The 17777-nt window shown below is 41.3% G+C and overlaps 1 protein-coding gene across 4 annotated transcripts in view; it reads right to left on the bottom strand.

Moving 5' to 3' along the window:
- Positions 1-6321: 6321 nt before the first annotated feature.
- The window catches only part of DDI2 (DDI proteasomal shuttling factor 2), a 37517-nt gene continuing 26061 nt past the window's right edge, over positions 6322-17777 (bottom strand). The window contains exons 2-3 of one of the 4 annotated variants that reach the window (XM_077837095.1): positions 10601-10663; positions 6322-8546 (exon numbers count right to left, since the gene is read on the bottom strand). In XM_077837095.1, the coding sequence (XP_077693221.1) occupies positions 6586-8514 (1929 nt within the window). In that variant the 5' untranslated portion in view covers positions 8515-8546; positions 10601-10663 and the 3' untranslated portion in view covers positions 6322-6585. The other 3 variants (XM_077837098.1, XM_077837094.1, XM_077837096.1) reach the window with 3 other exon arrangements.

Genomic DNA, 17777 nt, shown 5'->3' with positions numbered 1-17777 from the left:
GAAAAGCTTATCTTACAATGACGGCTTCTGAGATGATCAAGACGTAGTGAATTAAGAAGTCTGCTCACCAGATACCTCGAGGGTCAGTACACCCTGATTTTGGTCAAGACATGGAAACCAGTCACTGCACTCTGGGGCAGTTTCTTTATCAGAAACGTCTTCATTATTGTCACAAATTTCAGAAGGGAAAAAAGTGTTTCCTTTCAAAACTAATAGACTTTGGCCCATTAGCCAAAGCTACATTCTAATTGTCCAGTTTGGCCTTTGTGATGATGTCACAGCCCAAATGTGCCTAGTTGTGACCTCATCACTGTAAAAAAAATGCTTATACCCATTCTGTTAAATGGGCTTGGTGAGCAGGGGAAGAGAATCTTTAACATGAGCTTTCATTTCTGGCCATGAATCTAAGTTTTTTTTTTCTTTTTTTAAAAGGATTAAGTTAAAGATCTAGACAAAATGTATGTCTGCGTTCTGATTGGCTCAGAGGTCATTTGTATAGGTGGCCTGACTTGTTCCTGTGAATACATGCTGCAGCCAATCAGAATGCAACATCTTGCTCACGTGCTTTACTTAGTTAAGATTCCATACTAAAGTAGTGCTCCGAGGAGGTCAAACAGAAATTTACCAACCTCCTACATGACTATTTTGAACCCATCATAAGCAATGATTTTTACAACAGTGTGAATTCCTGTTTAGTTTGTTACTTGTCAAAATGGAAATATTACAAGGAAATTACCTTCACTTAGGAAAGAAATAAGGATAAGATTTTGAAGCTGAGAGGCCAGTAGTAGAGGTCAATATATCGCAAAACAGAGAAAATGATCTTTGTATATTAATGCTGTAAACAAATTGACCAGACAACATTGTAATAAAACTTGTTTATTCTTTTTAAATATCAAATTGTTTTTTGCACATCAATTTTTTCCTGGAGAAACAGTCCCCCAATATTAAAAAAATCAAGTCAAATAAAAAAAGACTTATTACTGAGGGCAGAACGACATCCCATTACCGGATTAACGGATCTTCCCTCCTCAACACCCAGCTGCAAGAAAAACCACATATGTTCAGCCCAGAAGTGACACAAGTGCAACCAGCTTTAGGATTCCTGAGTACGGATTCCCTCAAGTGAGTTTGCAAATCCCTTAAGCTAAAAAGCATCAGTCAAATAGGAACCAAACAGCTTGACATGGAAGAGATGGAGAGCAGGGAACTTTTGCAAGTGGTGCCTGGTTGACAGCCCTGAAGAGCAAAGTTCCACTATCCACAGACAGTTCAGCATAGGCAGCAGCATTGCAGGATTCCCCCCCTCCCCTCTTCTGCACCATCCTCTTCTGCAGACAGGCACTGAAAACATTCAGATGTCGATAGCTTGGTAAGCCCTTGCCCCATTTCATAGAACACTGTGCATTCAGCTTTAAATATGGGAATGAGAGAATTCCTTCAATGGGAACAATGGTTACTGACAGAGGATTTCTTACACAAACTGGGATTTTTATTAAGAAGCTTCCGATTGTTCCTGTATTCCACATTAAAAAAATTTTCTGTGGAAAATTTATACATTTCACAGGGAGGTAGTAGGAAGGGGACTGATGGGTCACTGTGTTGATGGGTTTGCTTTGGAGTTGAGTATGGGGATGGAAGAGTAGGAACAGTCCTATTTACAACACAAGGCATATTATCATTTGGGTACTTTACCCAGTTGTTGATGTACTGAGCAGGGCCCCTGGGCAAAGCGCTGTGTAGTACCAAGGCCTAACAGCACCCCCATGTCTGCTTAAGGTGGTAAAACCCAGATTTTTCTTCAGAGGTTGTCCTCAGGCTGGAGCAGCCCAGGTTCTGTGGGTCAGGATTGAGAGGCATTGGCAGAGTTTGGGGTGTGGGGAAACAGATAAGAGAAATATTCCCGCTTGGGGTAACTGCTCTGAATGGGGAGAGGAGGATTGATGCTGGTCAAAGGGCACAAAGAGGCTCTAATCCAGATTGTTGTTTAGGAACAATGTTTGAACTCAACAGAGATGCTGCATTGGGTGTCAGTCCTGGGGCTGCCACATTAGCTCCCTTAAAGACAAACTGAAGTTATGACCTTTATCCAGCCCTCTAAGGAGAATGGTATTTAGGTTCTGGAGCCAGCAAGGTGAAGAGGAGGTTAAGAGAACATCCCAGGGATTGGCAGGTGCAAGGGAAGAAAACAAGAGGGCTCCAAATCTGAAAGGGAGCCAGGCTAAGATATGCATACCCCACCCCATGGTTTCTCTCTCTCTCTCAACAGGGATGCTGGGGTTGAGTGCTGGGAGGTCACAAGTAGATGTAGAAAGAGGATCCTAAGCCCACTGGATGTCCCCTCAAGCCCCTAGTTCTGTAAAACACCTAGCAGCATGCAGCACACCTTAGTCTAGAAAGAATACTCTTCAGTTACATCACCTCAGACCCAACGGGCTTTACAAACCCTTCCAACATCCTTGCTAAGTGAGAGAAATGCCATCCCATTATACATATGGAGAGGTTAAGTGATTTGCTAAAGGCTACCAAAGACTTCCTGGTATCTTGAGTAAGACACAGCTTCTCTGGGCCAGTTTTCTTATATGTAAAATAGGGAAAACGTTTCCCTCCCTCACCAGGGTGTCACAAGATTTAACTCAGTTATTTGCAGAGTTTTAAGACCCTTTGATTTAAGGCACTAAATAAATGCAGTGAATCTGGAAACATTCCCTTTCGATGCAGGGAGTAGTTTACAAGGCCCATTCAATCTTTGGTGCCTCTACTGAAACTATCAACAAGTGCTTAATTGCAATTTGGCAATGGATAAAGGCCAATGAACAACACTGAACACAGACTTTTGGAAAATACCAGCCCGAGATGGGTCCACTTCTTGGCAAGAATTAAGAGACAGTCAAAGGATTACCAGACAAAAAAGAAAATGCTCTCCAGCCTTGCCATTGCTCCTTTTCATCTTGCCTTCCACTCCAGCTCCCAGAACCAGCTAGTTCTCAGTATATTCATACCCATCCTCGTTAGCTTCTGATGAACTCAGATTTGATCATAAAGTTGACTGTACAGTTACACTGCAGTCATGTGTTCTGTCTGATGTATGCAATGTTAATTAGAAATGATGCTTCAATCCTCAAACAAAATACTTAATTTGTGCTATTTGGTTTCAACAGGGTGGATTCTAATCCCCTCTTCAAGAGTTTGGGGGAGGAAAGTCATCTGCATTGTAAAAAAATCAAGCCTGAACGCCACTGACCTCTTTTTTTTTTTTGGAGGGCGGGGGGGGGGGGGGGGGAAGAAGGGGAAAGAGGCAAAATCTCTCCTCTGAAGACAAAATATATGCAGTCTCTCCTATCACTGTCATCCAACAGTGATTCCACATCACTTTGTACAGAGGTAGAGTACTGCATTGCAAAAGGACAGGTGCTACACATTAAAACAGAAGACAACAGTTCTTAGGTAGCACTCTAAGGAAAAACAACCCTATGCTTTCTACTGGATTAAGAAGATTCAAGTAAATTGTTTTAGAATCAAACTTTTTTCAAGTTTTATAATTTTGTTTATTGAATCTTTTTCCTTGAGACAAAATTATTCAGTTCTGTTTATTCTCTAATTTAATCCAATTGCATAGCTCACTCAAAGCAGTTCCATATAATACAGACCTTAAACGCACCAGGTTTAGATGGATTTTAGGTAATATTTGCAGCTATTTTACAGTTTTGGGGTCACGCCTCTGTTTCCAGCCATTTAGAGAAAGTGACACAGGAAATTTTAGCAGTACTGATTTGCGTTTATTTTCTGTAAAGCATGGGCAGAGTTCAAAAACGTAAAAATTTAAAGACTAGGGTATATGACAGAAAAAATAAAACTATCAAAGCAAACTGGCTGATGCTCTAAAGTTTCATTAGCATAAATTGTGCAGGTGCAATCTGTAACTCACTATGGCCATAAAACTAGAACCTTCACCCGGCCTGTGCAAAGCAGCCATACCATCATTTAGCTATTAGCAATTGCTTCTAAAAAAGTTAACATGTAAATCGGACACGGGTATTGTAACATCAGATGACTAACATCTGGTGTTTTAAACAGTGGGCAGTAAATCAAGCTGTGTGCCAAGGGCAGCAAGTTCAGCTCTAAGGGCAGACCCTCGGCTTGCGTCTTCAACTGAGCTATGACAGCTTATACCAGCTAAGCATCTTCCCCAAGAAGCTCCCAATGAAGTCCATGGTGCTGCAAGAGCATACCTAGGAGCAGAGCCTGGCTGTTTGGACTGAGAACAGTCTAGATGGGAAAGAAAGGAGCTTTACTATTAGCTACTGTTTGTAGCGAGCTGAAGCAGAGGCAAATAGGGATAGCTTCATAGATTCCAAGGTCAGAAGGGACCATTGTGATCATCTGATCTGACCTCCTGTATGACACTGGCCATAGAACTTCCCCTCAAATTCCCACAGCAGTTCCATTTGACCAGAGATGTTCTAGGATATGATAGTACATCTCATTTCCAAAGGCCCTTTAGAAAGGGTTCTTATAAGTCAATTCTACAATAATGACCCAAGACACTACAGCTTACCACCCGGGTACTGCTCACTGTAGAATACTTCATAAGGTGCTTATTGCCACCACCTGCTTCTTATCAAGGCTTTAGTGCTTGGTAAAAATCCTGAAACACCAGTATTTCCTCAAGAAGCCTTGAGCAAGGTTTAAAAGAAATCATTTGATGTTTCCTAGGTTCTATGGTCACAATTCTTGTGAAAGCTCTATGGGGTGTTCACAGGACTCCTCAAAGCTATTCTTGACTACATTACCCACTGGAAAAAAAAAATCAAGTTATCCCTCACTGCCATCAGGGACTCCCACAAGTCTATATATCTGACTGAATATATGTGGTTTATAAATCACTCCCCTGAAAGCCCCCAAATGCACATAAGCAAATATTCTAAGCAAGAAAAAACAGGGACAAGTTCAGAGCCCCAGACAAACCCAATGTACATAATGTGCTGAGAAAATGGATTCTCAGTCACTGTGGACTCACGACTTCAGTTTATTTGTCTCAAGCAGGAAGTCAGAGATTACATTTTAGGTGAAGCCACTTCAGAGATTTGCAAATGGGACAGGATTAAGGTTTCTACTCACAATTTGGTATCACATTTTATCATGCTTTTCCCTCTTCCCCTCCTCAACAGTGTCATGAACCTCCATAAAGCAGAAGAAAGAGTCGTTCATTCCCATGAAAGCACCTGATTCCCTGGAATCAGGCTTTCCTGAGCACAGTCTCTGCAGGTCCTAAAAAGACAGTTCTTGATGAGAACCTCCTGAAAGGCTTCCATGGTTGTAATACAGAAGCCAGATCAGTGCCCTAGTTTCAAGTTGCTTTACGTGGAGTGTCTTCACCTATCACATGGTACTAAACTGCGATCCACTATGAGTTTTTGCAGTGAAGATTTCTGCAGTGAATATCATAGCCTTTGCGTTTTCATTTTAAAAAGGGCTGAGCGATTGATCACCCCCAATCATTGAGATAAACTAGTGCAAAGCAAATTTCTTCAATCCTTTAATTATACATCCCTACTCAGTGCATAGAGAATCCATTCTCTTAACAGTTACAGTATATACCTTTGTAGGGGACTGAAGCAAAAGGAGAAAAGCCATAGCAACAGATGCAATTAAGAAATTGTTTAACAAAACAAATTAAAAGGTATCTTCTTAAGAAGGCTTCCCCCCACCCCTCCCTTCTGTGTGGAGGAAGATATGGGCAAATCTATAAAGGGATCAAATATCCTTCATTAGGGGAAATGAAATAAAAGATTAACCCCAGGATATCTTTAGATTATTTGCCTTGTCTCTTATTTTTGGTAGCACCAAATTTTACCTCCCTCCTCCCCCTGCCCCACCATGTAAACTTTAACACGCTGGCCCAATAGCAGAATACATTTTGGGAATCTAGGCATCAGCTTTCAATGCACAAAAATGTGAAAGCTTTGAACATCCCTGCAAAACCTTTTTGGATCCGGAACCCTGTGAGCATTGACATACCTCTAGTAGCTGCTACAATTCTTCATCAGCATCAGATTAATATCAGATTATAAAGCACAGTAGTGTGATCACTGGTACAATTCCAAACAGCTTAATTGACAAACTTTGTTTCAGTTTGTACCATATTGAATTCATAGCTTGTGTGCCTCTCCTATAACAGCACATGCTCTGCACTGCCTTGGGGATGCATGTACATGCACATTCAGTTCATTTCGCAATCTGCTTTTACCTGAATGGGGTGGTGGTTTTCTCAATGGCTTCTGCTTTTTATTCATAATATCGGAGCTCATTCTAAAATCATACAATTAAATAAAAACAATTTTATTCCAGTATGCACCATCTTAAGGAAAATTCAAAGCTAATGTGTTTACACAATGCCAAGACTTTTCTTTTAAAAGGCCCAAATTTAACGCATGACACACACACACAAGAGATCATAAATTACTTTGGCTAAAAATAATTTTTTTTAAAAAATCTGACAACATTCGGCTTGCAGCTTACTCTATATAATTTAGATATGTTCTTTAAAAGGACGATGGAGCAGTCACGCCATCTTTTCCATGGTCATGTAGGAACTACAATATTCTTGGCTAATAAAAAGAGAAGAGCAAGGTTTGCATTTCCACCAGCTTGCTCCAAAGCTTCAAGAGCTTCCCGCACAGTAAAGCCAGCGCACAGAATCTGACTAATGTCGGCTGCAGGGAAAACAGGCAGCGGAGGAAGTCTGGAGTGCAGTTCCAGATCACTGACTGGAGGGCAGAGCAATGGCTCAACAAGTCCACAGGGTGGCCTTGGATCTTCAGGATTTGAGGAACTGTCAGTTATTTCAGACACTTCTGTTAACAGGCTCTGAGCATCCTTAGGAACATCTTCCTCCACCGTGAGCTCAGGTGAACGTGATCTGTCCAGCTCTAAAGTCTGACTGGCTGGAACTTGGTCATTTACTAAACGTTCAGGTAAAATTTCTGCCGGCTCAGTACTCTGTAGTTGATCAAATGTTGCAACCGAGCTCAGAATGACAGAATTACTCTTACTCGAGGACTTCTGTATCTCTAGAGCATCTTTTTCAACAATTGACTGGCTGCTAGTTAAAACCTTGATGCTAGCATTTTCTATTCCCATAGCATAAGATGGTGCCCCTGCTAGCCCCTCAGGGTTCGCATGTTCAGGCATCACCGTATGAAAGGAGCTATTTAGATCCCCACTCTCTGGATCCACACTTTCACGTTCATCATCAGAAAGCTCCTTGCATTCCATTTGCTCTTCAAGAATAGTTTCTGGCTGACCAGTGTCTTCTTCAGACATAAAAATGACAGAATTTCCTTTACTATTTATAACCAAAAGTTCATGAAGCTCCTTCAATGCTGCTGTTAAAGATAAACATGGCTCTTCAGTGGATGCTGCTGTATCACCGTTCACCTGATGAATGTCAGGTGAGGAAGAGCTATCTTCAGCTGATAAATTAGGTAACTCAGTACATATTGCAGTCATTTCAACATTGGTTTCAGGCTGCAGTAAATCACTAGTGGAAACTGGGTTACTCGAAAATACAGAGAAGGAGGAGTCATGCTTTGATGACTCTATTTGCATCAAAGAACAATCTACATTCAGACAAGATCCACCAATCTTCTTCGCTTGAGCGTTCTGTTTCCTTGACAAGTTATGCCCTGTGATTACAGACTGCTCAGCTACATCTGTTTCCATGAAGATTTCTGTATGTGTACAGCCACAGGATGCGGACATTGGGATATTGTCGTTTCTACACGATAGCTCTATCTTCTCCAGGCCACTTTCTCTTCTCTCAGCAAGAGAGTCAACGGGTGATTCCGGCTGGATGTTCGTAAGGCCTTGCTCCCCCACAGCAGGTAACTCAAGGCCACTGACATTACAAGGATATTCTGGCTCGATTGGTTCATTCTGTTTATCCAAACATCGTTCACTCACTGGTTCTTTGTATGTCTGAAGATCCAAAGGAAACTCATTCATTTGGTTCAGTTCCAGCGGTTCTGAAGGCAATGATACATCTAGAACCGCCTGCTGCCCACGCTTGCTGGTGGTGTCAGACAAACTGCTTTCTCTTGTCACTTCCATAGGAGATTCCAGACCATGGGCTAGTTCTTTAGCATTATATTTCTTTAGACTGTCAGCAGCCACTGTTTTTTCAAGTGTATTCTGTGAAGGTATAGTTGGACTATGACAGGCTACTGCTCCAGTCTGGATAGCATGGTCATTGTGTGCTGAATGAGCAGCATGATCAGAAAGATTCTGTAACAGAAGAGGGTCTGGAGCTAGCTGGCATTCAGCTGGTGACTCCAAAGACTTCACAGCTGTAGAATCAATTATCTCTGCTAGACTAGATTTGTGTGAGCAAATTGAAGCAGGGGCAGAGACGGAGCGATCAAGTAATTGATTTGTGGGATTACAGATCTTGGAACTTAGTCCTGAAGAATGGACTGGACTTTTAAATCCATCAGAAGATGGTAAAGATGGCATTTCCAGTGAGGTAGTTTCTTTATCACTATTCTCTATACATGGATAGAAAGAGAAAGAAGTAGTTAGAATTATAAGAGCTATTACATTTTCACGTAATATAACAATTTCAGAATACAGGCTGTAAGGACATTTTGTATATCAGTTTGGTATGCCATTTCAGTTTGGTAACTACACCTGAAGTGCCACTTTCTCATGAATATACTGTGACTAGATCAGATGTAACAGCCCTTCCACAGTTCTTTGAATAAATGCGAATTTGGTAATTAAATTACAGGGGCAGATACATTATTATGGGTGAGTATGAGAAAGACTGGATGAAACCAGGTTGACTTTCAGATCTCAGATCTAATTTGCTATGATCACAATTAGAAGAGACATTTTAACTAGTAAAGCCAGCAAGTATAATCTGAAGTAATTGAGAAAAAACAGAAAATCCTATGATTCCACATACAGAGTCACTTTTCAGAACAAAAACATGCTAAATTTAAAAAGTTAAGATCCCAACTTCTCTTCCACCCATCCCCTCAAACATTACATACAGCCCCTTTAACAGGAAAATGTCCAGGGTATTGTGTGTGGTTGGGGGGGTTAGCTTGTATAGCTACTTATTGGTTTGTTGAAGTTTAAAAGCAACTTCCATAGAAGTTTATCCTTTTCCATTTGGTAATACCTGCTCCCTTCCCCTAGTCTTGTTGTGCTTTGTAAGAAACAAGATGATCCTTTCTTTGTCTGGATATCAGCAAAGATGTGAGAACAACAGCAAAGAGAAATACCACAGAGTAATAGAAAGCCACTGTTTATTATTTGTTTTCATTTCTCAGAGTGGTGGATAAAAAGCAAGATATTTAGAGTTCAGAAAACATTCACCATCAGATTATAACAATTTTAGAGTAGAAAAATTGTGGACCTAAATTACTTGACAGCTTCTGTCTTCATTCAACATTTATTTTCTGTTCCAAGCTACTGATGTCTGCCATAATAGGAGGAGGCAGGTGGTTGCAAATTCACCTCTGAGCAAAGTCAATGAGTTCAAAATATCTATTTTCATGGTGATAAAATAAGCAACCTGTAAAGCTTTTTAATTACAGAACCCAAAAGGGCCTCTGAGAAATACTTGCAACAGTACAGAAAGGCTACATAGTAATACAAAAGATATTTAGCATTTAATCATGCAATTCAAATACAACATGCTGAATAACAACGTTCTCCCAAGGGAGTCTAAGTTTTCAAGGTGTAATAAAGTAGTATGTGTATGATCTAATTGTCCTCAAGACACTTCAGATTAGTCAGACAGCTTTGCATAATAAACTTACTGCAAGTGCTTAGGTACTGCTGGGCCTTTAAATAAAAATCAATTGCTATAAGATGGTCACGGCTTGTTTGTTAAACTCCGCACACACAGCCATTACAAGCTGAAGTCGTAGCCTTTCAGTTAGGTAGCTTAACATAACCATATATTTAACCAGGTTTCTTTATATTATTTATATCTTTATATCTGTTGTCAGATAAAGCCCAACCAACCAGGGGCCTATGGTTGTATATTGGTAACATGACTTGCTGTCAACACCAAATTAATTTCTTGCTTTAAAAATCCAAAATTAAGACAGATATGACCGTGCAGTGGCCTTTCACCTCAGGAGACCTGTGTCTGAATCTTAGCTGAGGACACCCATAAATATCAGTGTGATGGTGTCCTTCTAGTTCTTGTTTGTTACACTGCAAAGTCACCACGCTGTTCAATGTGACTAGCCATCTCTGCTCAAGAGTTTCAGGTTTATGCACCATGGGTGCTGTGGGTAAGAAATGGGTGCATTTGGAAAGTAGTGCAGGAAAGCTCATACACCTATTAGCCCCTCCTTTCCATGAACAAATGGTTTAAATAAATGTTTAAATGAGGAAAAAGAACACACTACAGGTTTGTTATATTTAGATAAAAGAGGTGGAATGTTTTCATCCTCTGAAAGGAACGAGCTGTCAGTTTCACATCACATAAGTTTCTCCACAATACTGTTTAAAGCAAGGTTAGCCCTGCTGCTGGCAGTGTGAAAGTTGTAGCGAAAGCTCATAAATGGGTAGCTATAAATACCTGGTCTGTGGCCCACTCCAGCTGCAGTACACACACACTACATGCATCAAGGCTTCTGATGTTCTGTTTGGATTAGGAAACACAACACACCAAACTTGTATTAGCAATTCAAAGCACACAACATGCATGGTTATAGTCTGTGACCTCTCTCTCTCCCCTCCCCCAGTTTCTTCCAATATATGGTTCTGAACAAGGGAGCTCCTTGTGGTCGCTGCCTTCCAGAAGTTCGGCTGGCCATTCCGATATAAGTCTGTTTAGGCACTTTGCCATGTTGAGTCAAAAAGGAACTGCTCTTCAATCAAGTTAAGGATTTTACCGTACCGTCATTTGATCAGTACGGAGTGCAGGAGAAGCTATGTATTCGATAAAAATACACAGCACAAGGCATGTTTAACGGCACGCTAGCTCACTGTGCACTGCTGAAAATACACAGCAGGCACGTTTCAGAGAAGTTGGAGCTGGGGACAGTGCAACAGTTCCTGGAATCTGCTGCCAGTTGTCAGTAACTTGCTCTGTGCCCCTGGGTACATCACTTACCCAGTATGTACCTGTATCCCCATTTTACACATGGGGATACTACCAGCCTCACAATGGGTGCGTGGCCTGAAGGTTATAAGATTTAAGATCCTTGGGTGAAAGGCACCAGAAAAGTGTGCAGTCTGAGCCAGCAATACTTTTTCAGAACACCACAGTGACTGAACAGATGTAGCCAAGGGTGAAATATGACTAACAGCAGCCTTCTTTGCGCAGCGGGGAGGATGTCTCACATCAGCTGTGGATTTGGTTATTAGTAACCTCAGACAACAATTTCTATTTATCAAGAAAGATGTATTACCAACAAGTTGCATTCATTTATTTTTGCTAAGATTCTGTGTAAACGTATCAGCTCTCAGGCGCTTGTCAAATTTCCAGCATGACCTTCAGTGTGACAGTGAGTGTCCCTACCCTAGATCACATTAGGATCTCTCTGTCCAAGTTTCCTATTTCCAATCAGCTATCCAAAACTTCCAGCTGCGCTGCCTGGTTTGTCGTCATCTGTCTCTCCCTGTGCACAGGTTCCAAAACTCAGTGGCCTTTAGCAGGACCAGCAGGACAACTGAAGTAATTAAGACACACTGAATTGCTTTCCTTCATTTAAATCTTCAAAAAGTCTTCCTCCTTTTAAATATATAATTGGACTGCGTTCTGCTGACTGAACATGCTCATGTTTGCACCTGGGATTTGCCAGAAAGTTTATTATGCCTGTCCTGTAAGAAGTCTGTTTTTGTCTCCTCGAGTAACTGTTTCCATTATTTTCCATTTAGATCAAGCTGGGACGTGGAGTCTCAAAAGAGGATACATTGGGCCACTCCTGTTCTACTGGTTGCACATCTGGTCTTAATGTAACTATGGCAACAATTTTGTCAAGTTGTGATTTTAAGAAAAAACATTTCTGTAAATCATTCAGCCTTCCACATTGTCACAGTCTTTCACAGGGGGAGCAGCGAGGCCTGTGCAACAGAATGATAGTGAAAAACAAGACTGGGATTTGTGTGTCTCCAATTAACACTACACTCAGACCCCCATCTGCACAGCCTGATTCTTTGAAAGGGGAAGGGGGACAGGGTCATCCCCTGGTGCAGTGGAAGGTGATTTTGTTGACAGGGAATCTGTAATAAGGGTCTAATTAGTCAGATACATCAGGGAGTTGTATCCATTTAGACAACAGAAGTAGCTGGTGTCCTGCCAGACACCTGAACATGGTTATCAAAGACCAAAGACATGGCAGAATCTGCAGAAGGATTTGTTTTCTAACTCCGTCAAGGAAATCAATACAATTAATAGGAATGTACTTGTCTCCAGATAAAATGCACCATATTTGATAGGGTTTTCCCTGTCCTGGAAAGAGTAAGGGCAACATACGTGATGGGACTGCCTGTATACATAGGCATTCTAGATGCAAGTACAGCTATATAAAGGGGCAGATTACTTCTCTATACCAGTGGTTCCTAAACTATGGGCTGGGTCTCCCAAGAGAGGCACGGGAATGTGTCAAGGGAGGCATGAGATGTGTGCTTTTTTAAAAAAAGAGCTCTGGCTGTCAGCCCTGGGCTGCTGGACTCGTGAGGAAGGGCCGTGCACACCCGGGAGGTGGGGGATGGGATAAAGGGGACAGCTGGAGCACCGCTGCCCTGGGGCTGACAGCTGGAGTATGCCACCCAAGATTGGGCTCTCTTCCTCCCCACCCCCCAAAACCTCAACAGGAGGTGGTGGTGGGGAACTCCTGCTCCCAGCCCTGGGGTGGCAGCAGCAGCAGCAGCGCAGAAGTAAGGGTGGCAGTGGGGCGCTAAGTCTCCTGTGACAAGTGATATTGACAAATGTCACTTTTCACATCTCTAGCCTCACTTCTGCACTGCTGCTGGCACAGCCCTGGCTTCAGAGCTGGGTGCCCAGCCAGCAGCCGCTGCTGCTGCTGCTGCTTTCTGCTCTGCCTTCAGAATATATGTACTTTGGGGGTAGGGTGGGGGGTTTGCATAAGTGATTACAGACACAAAGAAGGGGGGGCGTGAGCAAAGAAGTCTGAGAACCACTGCTATTGTTAGGTTTTGTTGTAGTTTTGCTGTCAATATCCTAAAAATCTCATTGATTACAGGGAGTTGGCATCATCTGAATCCAACAGGGGAGAAAGCATTGTGCATGGCTGGAAGAGTACAAATTCTTGAACAGAAATGGAGTTCACATGGAGAATCTGGTAATGAATAAATAGATATTGTCTATGCAGGACTAATACCAGGATGACACTGGCATCTAACTCCAAATTCCAAGCCTCTCCGAGGTGGGTCTGAAAGGGTCAAATAAGGCTCAGGACTAATTCAGGTGTGTTCAAATGGGAACTTTACTGACCTAATGATGTACAGTGTGATATCTGGCATATCATGAACCAAAAAGGAGTCAAAATTCAAACCACTATAAAAGTACACAGGAGGTCCTGCAGGAAGATGAGTCTTTTAGGGCTGAACTATATCCTCTCTCTCTTTCTCTCTCTCGGCTTTCTTGGTGCCATCTGCAAGCAGCTAATATTTTGGAAAGGAGGAGGATGATGCAAGAGTTAATATTCTGACAACTCAATATGTAGCTAACAATTGCCTAAAAATGTGAGGTTTGTCACATGTCTAAGACTCAGTAAAATCACTCAAAACAAAACCAACCTGAAGTAACATTTTATACATATATGTCAGAGTGTTCCAAAAGTGCTATGGAACAACTAGAGATGATCTGTTCTATTTTAAATCCCTCTGTTAAATCACTCAGCTTCCTTCAGAGCTGAAACGTTGTGTGTTTGGTCTCAACCCCCAAGGTGAGACTGTTGGCAAATGAACAAACAGCTGAGCATTTTTAATTATATTAGCACAAAAAATGCTTTCGATAGTAAGTTATAGTAACTCTTTTGCACTCAACTAACACCTTAATTTTAAAACCTCAAATTTTCCAGGTTGATTGTCCTCAGTTTTGAGGGTCAGATAAAATCGAACCTTTGATTTTGTGAAGTCACAATCTGACTGATGAGGCTTTGGAAAACCAACCTTGGTTTTACCTATCTCAAATATTCTAACGGGAGAAAAACTAATATTTATGGCTATTGATTAATCTCAGTTAACACATGTGATTAACTCAAAAAAATTAATTGCGATTAATCGCAGTTAAACGATAGAATATCAATTGGCATTTATTAAATATTTTTGGATGTTTTTCTACATTTTCAAATATATTGATTTCTGTTGCAACACAGAATACAAAGTGTAAATCTTTAGAGCCTACAAGTCCACTCAGTCCTACTTCTTGTAGTCAATCGCTAAGACAAAGAAGTTAGTTTACATTTACGGGAGATATTGCTGCCTGCTTCTTATTTACGTAACCTGAAAGTGAGAACAGGTGTTTGCATGGCACTGTTGTAGCCTGTGTTGCAAGGAATTTACATGCCAGATATGCTAAACATTTATATGCCCCTTCATGCTTCCGCCACCATTCCAGAGGACATGCTTCCGTGCTGATGATGCTCATTAAAAAAATAATGCATTAATTAAATTTCTGATTGAAATCCTTGGGGCAGAATTGTAGGTTTCCTTTTCTGTTTTACCCGCATTCTGCCATATATTTCATGTTATAGCAGTCTCAGATGATGATCCAGCACATGTTCGTTTAAGAACACTTTCACTGCAGATTTGACAAAACGGAAAGAAGGTACCAATGCGAGATTTCTAAAAATAGCTACAGCACTTGATCCAAGGTTTAAGAATCTGAAGTGCCATCCAAAATCTGATTGGAACAAGGTGTGGAGCATACTCAAAAGAGCAACACTCTGATGCGGAAACTACAAAACTCGAACCACCAAAAAAGAAAATCAACCTTCTGCTGATGGCATATGACTCGGATGATGAGAATGAACATGTGTCGGTCCGCTCTGCTTCGGATAGTTATCGAGCAGAACCCATCATCAGCATGGACGCATGTTCTCTGGAATGGTAGTTGAAGCATGAAGGGAAAATTATTCTTAAATGCATCTGGCATGTAAATATCTTGCAATGCCGGCTACAACAGTGCCATGAGGACACCTGTTCTCACTTCCAGGTGACACTGTAAACAAGAAGCAGGCAGCATTTTCTCCTGCAAATTGTAACCAAACTTGTTTGTCAGAACGATTGGCTGAACAAGAAGTAGGACTGCATGGACTTGTGGGCTCTAAAATTTTACATTGTTTTATTTTTGAATTAAGTTATTTTTTGTACATAATTCTAAATTTGTAAATTCAACTTTCATGATAAAGAGACTGCACTACAGTACTCGTATTAGGTGAACTGAAAAATACTATTTTGTTTTTTACAGTACAAATATTTGTAATAAAAAATAAAGTGTGCACTGTACACTTTGCATTCTGTGTTGTAACTGAAATCAATATATTTGAAAATGTAGAAAACATCAAAAAATATTAAATAAATGGTATTCTATTATCGTGTAATCATGATTAATTTTTTTAACCATACAATTAATCGCGATTAATTTTTTTTAAATTGCTTGACAGCCCTACTAATATTATTTTACATTTCCTGTTGAAGGTAATGAGACGAACCTGCGACACCAAGTCTGGCTCTAGAGTTTGCCAGGGTTTGGTGATGGCAAGGCTGGATCCAGCGTTATGATTTATGCCTCTCTCTACTTGTCTGTAGGCTAGGGGCATGTCTGCACTACAGGACTACCGGGGCGACAGCGGCACAGCTACAGGGCTGCAGATATGCCACTGTATCTCCATTACTTTAAGGTTGACCTGCACAAGGATTTTTTTTTTTAAAAAAAGCACAAATTCATTTTTCAATCGTAATCATGGATAAAGGACTGGAAGGTTTTTTCCTTTACCACCTTTGAAGAATCAAGAGTGCAAATTTTGGCCTTCCCGGATTTTGATCACAGACCACTGGGAGGTCCCAAGAGATACATATTTTGAGCTATTAACACCTTAATTGATTGGAGCGAGAATGCTGAATCCTTAAAGTTTTTTTCACTCATATCTTGTCTCATTGAAGTAAAAGATGCATTAACAAAAACAGAACTACAAAGTTTCCAACAGCCTGGCTAACTGCTCAGCCTTCTGCTTTCACACCATCACCATGGCCTGATGTATACCTAAAACGTTTGTTGACCTAGCTACATCACTCTGGGGTGTGAAACTCACTATCCCAGCCCCCCCACGAAAAACGTAGTTTGTAGGGTCTAAATGAGCTGTTACTATTCAAGAAAGATCTTGGAATCATTGTGGATAGTTCTTTGAAAACATCCGCTCAGTGGCAGTATGCGGTGGCAGTCAAAAAAGCTTAACAGAATGAAGGAATCATTAAGAGAGGGCTAGATAACAGGACAGTAAGTATCATAATGCCACTCTATAAATCCATGGTACGCCCACACCTTGAATACTGCACACAATCCTTGTTGCCCCATCTTAAAAAAAGGAAAGAGGTACAGAGAAAGGCAACAAAAATGATTAAGGGTATGAAACAACTTCAATCTGAGAAGAGATGAAAAACACTGGGACTGTTCAGGTTGGAAAAAAGATTTCACTTAACACAAGAACGAGGGGTCACCCAATGACATTAACAGGCAGCGGTTTAAAAACACACACAAGGAAGTACTTCTTTACACAGTGCACAGTCAACCTGTGGAACTCGTTTCCAGAAGATGTTGTGATGGCCAAAACTATAACTGGGTTCAAAAAAAGAGTAAGATCATTTCATGGAGGATTGGTCCATCAATGGCTATTGGTCAACATGGTCAGGACACAAACACATGCTCTGGGTGTCCCTAACCCTCTACCTGCCAGATGCTGGGAATACATAACAGGAGATGGATCACTTGGTAATTGCCTTGTTCTGTTCATTCCCTTTGAAGCATCTGGCATTGGCCACTGTTGGAAGACAGGATACTGGGCTAGATGGACCACTGGTCTGACCCAGTATGGCCATTCTTATAAGCTGACTTAAGCCCCAGTACAGACACCACTAGGTTGACACAAGAATTCTTCCATTGACCTAGCTACTGCGTGTCAAGGGGGTGAATTAGATCCAGCAATAGAAACACTCGTTTCATCACCGCAAGTATCTACGCTATAGTGACACAGCTGTAGCGTCACAGCTTTGACGCTATAGAGCATCTGCAGTGCAGACAAGTCCCGTTTCGCTAGTTCTCCAGTCATCAAGGCCTTCCAGCCTAGACAGGACCGGAACCTGAAAACTTTAAGGCTTCTCTTATGTTGTAAAGCAGTAAAAGAAGGGGCACAAGCTCATTATTTTTCCCCTTTGCAGATCACCTTTAACACCGAAGATGTAGGTTAGGATACAGTAACTCCTCATTTGAATAAACAGGAAATCAGATTTTCAGAGTTGCTGAGTAAAGTAATATTTCAGCTCCGAGATACCATCACTGCTATGGGTACCCGCGTGGCCCCACAGTATGCCAACATTTTTATGGCTGACTTAGAACAACGCTTCCTCAGCTCTCGTCCCCTAATGCCCCTACTCTACTTGCGCTACACTGATGACATCCTCATCATTTGGACCCATGGAAAGGAAGCCCTTGAGGAATTCCACCATGATTTCAACAATTTCCATACCACCATCAACCTCAGCCTGGACCAGTCCACACAAGAGAT

Source organism: Eretmochelys imbricata, chromosome 18 (genome assembly GCF_965152235.1).
Source record: "Eretmochelys imbricata isolate rEreImb1 chromosome 18, rEreImb1.hap1, whole genome shotgun sequence".
Taxonomy (NCBI): domain Eukaryota; kingdom Metazoa; phylum Chordata; order Testudines; family Cheloniidae; genus Eretmochelys; species Eretmochelys imbricata.
The sequence above is the reverse complement of the archived record's forward strand: the minus strand, read 5'-3'. Positions and strand labels throughout refer to the sequence as shown.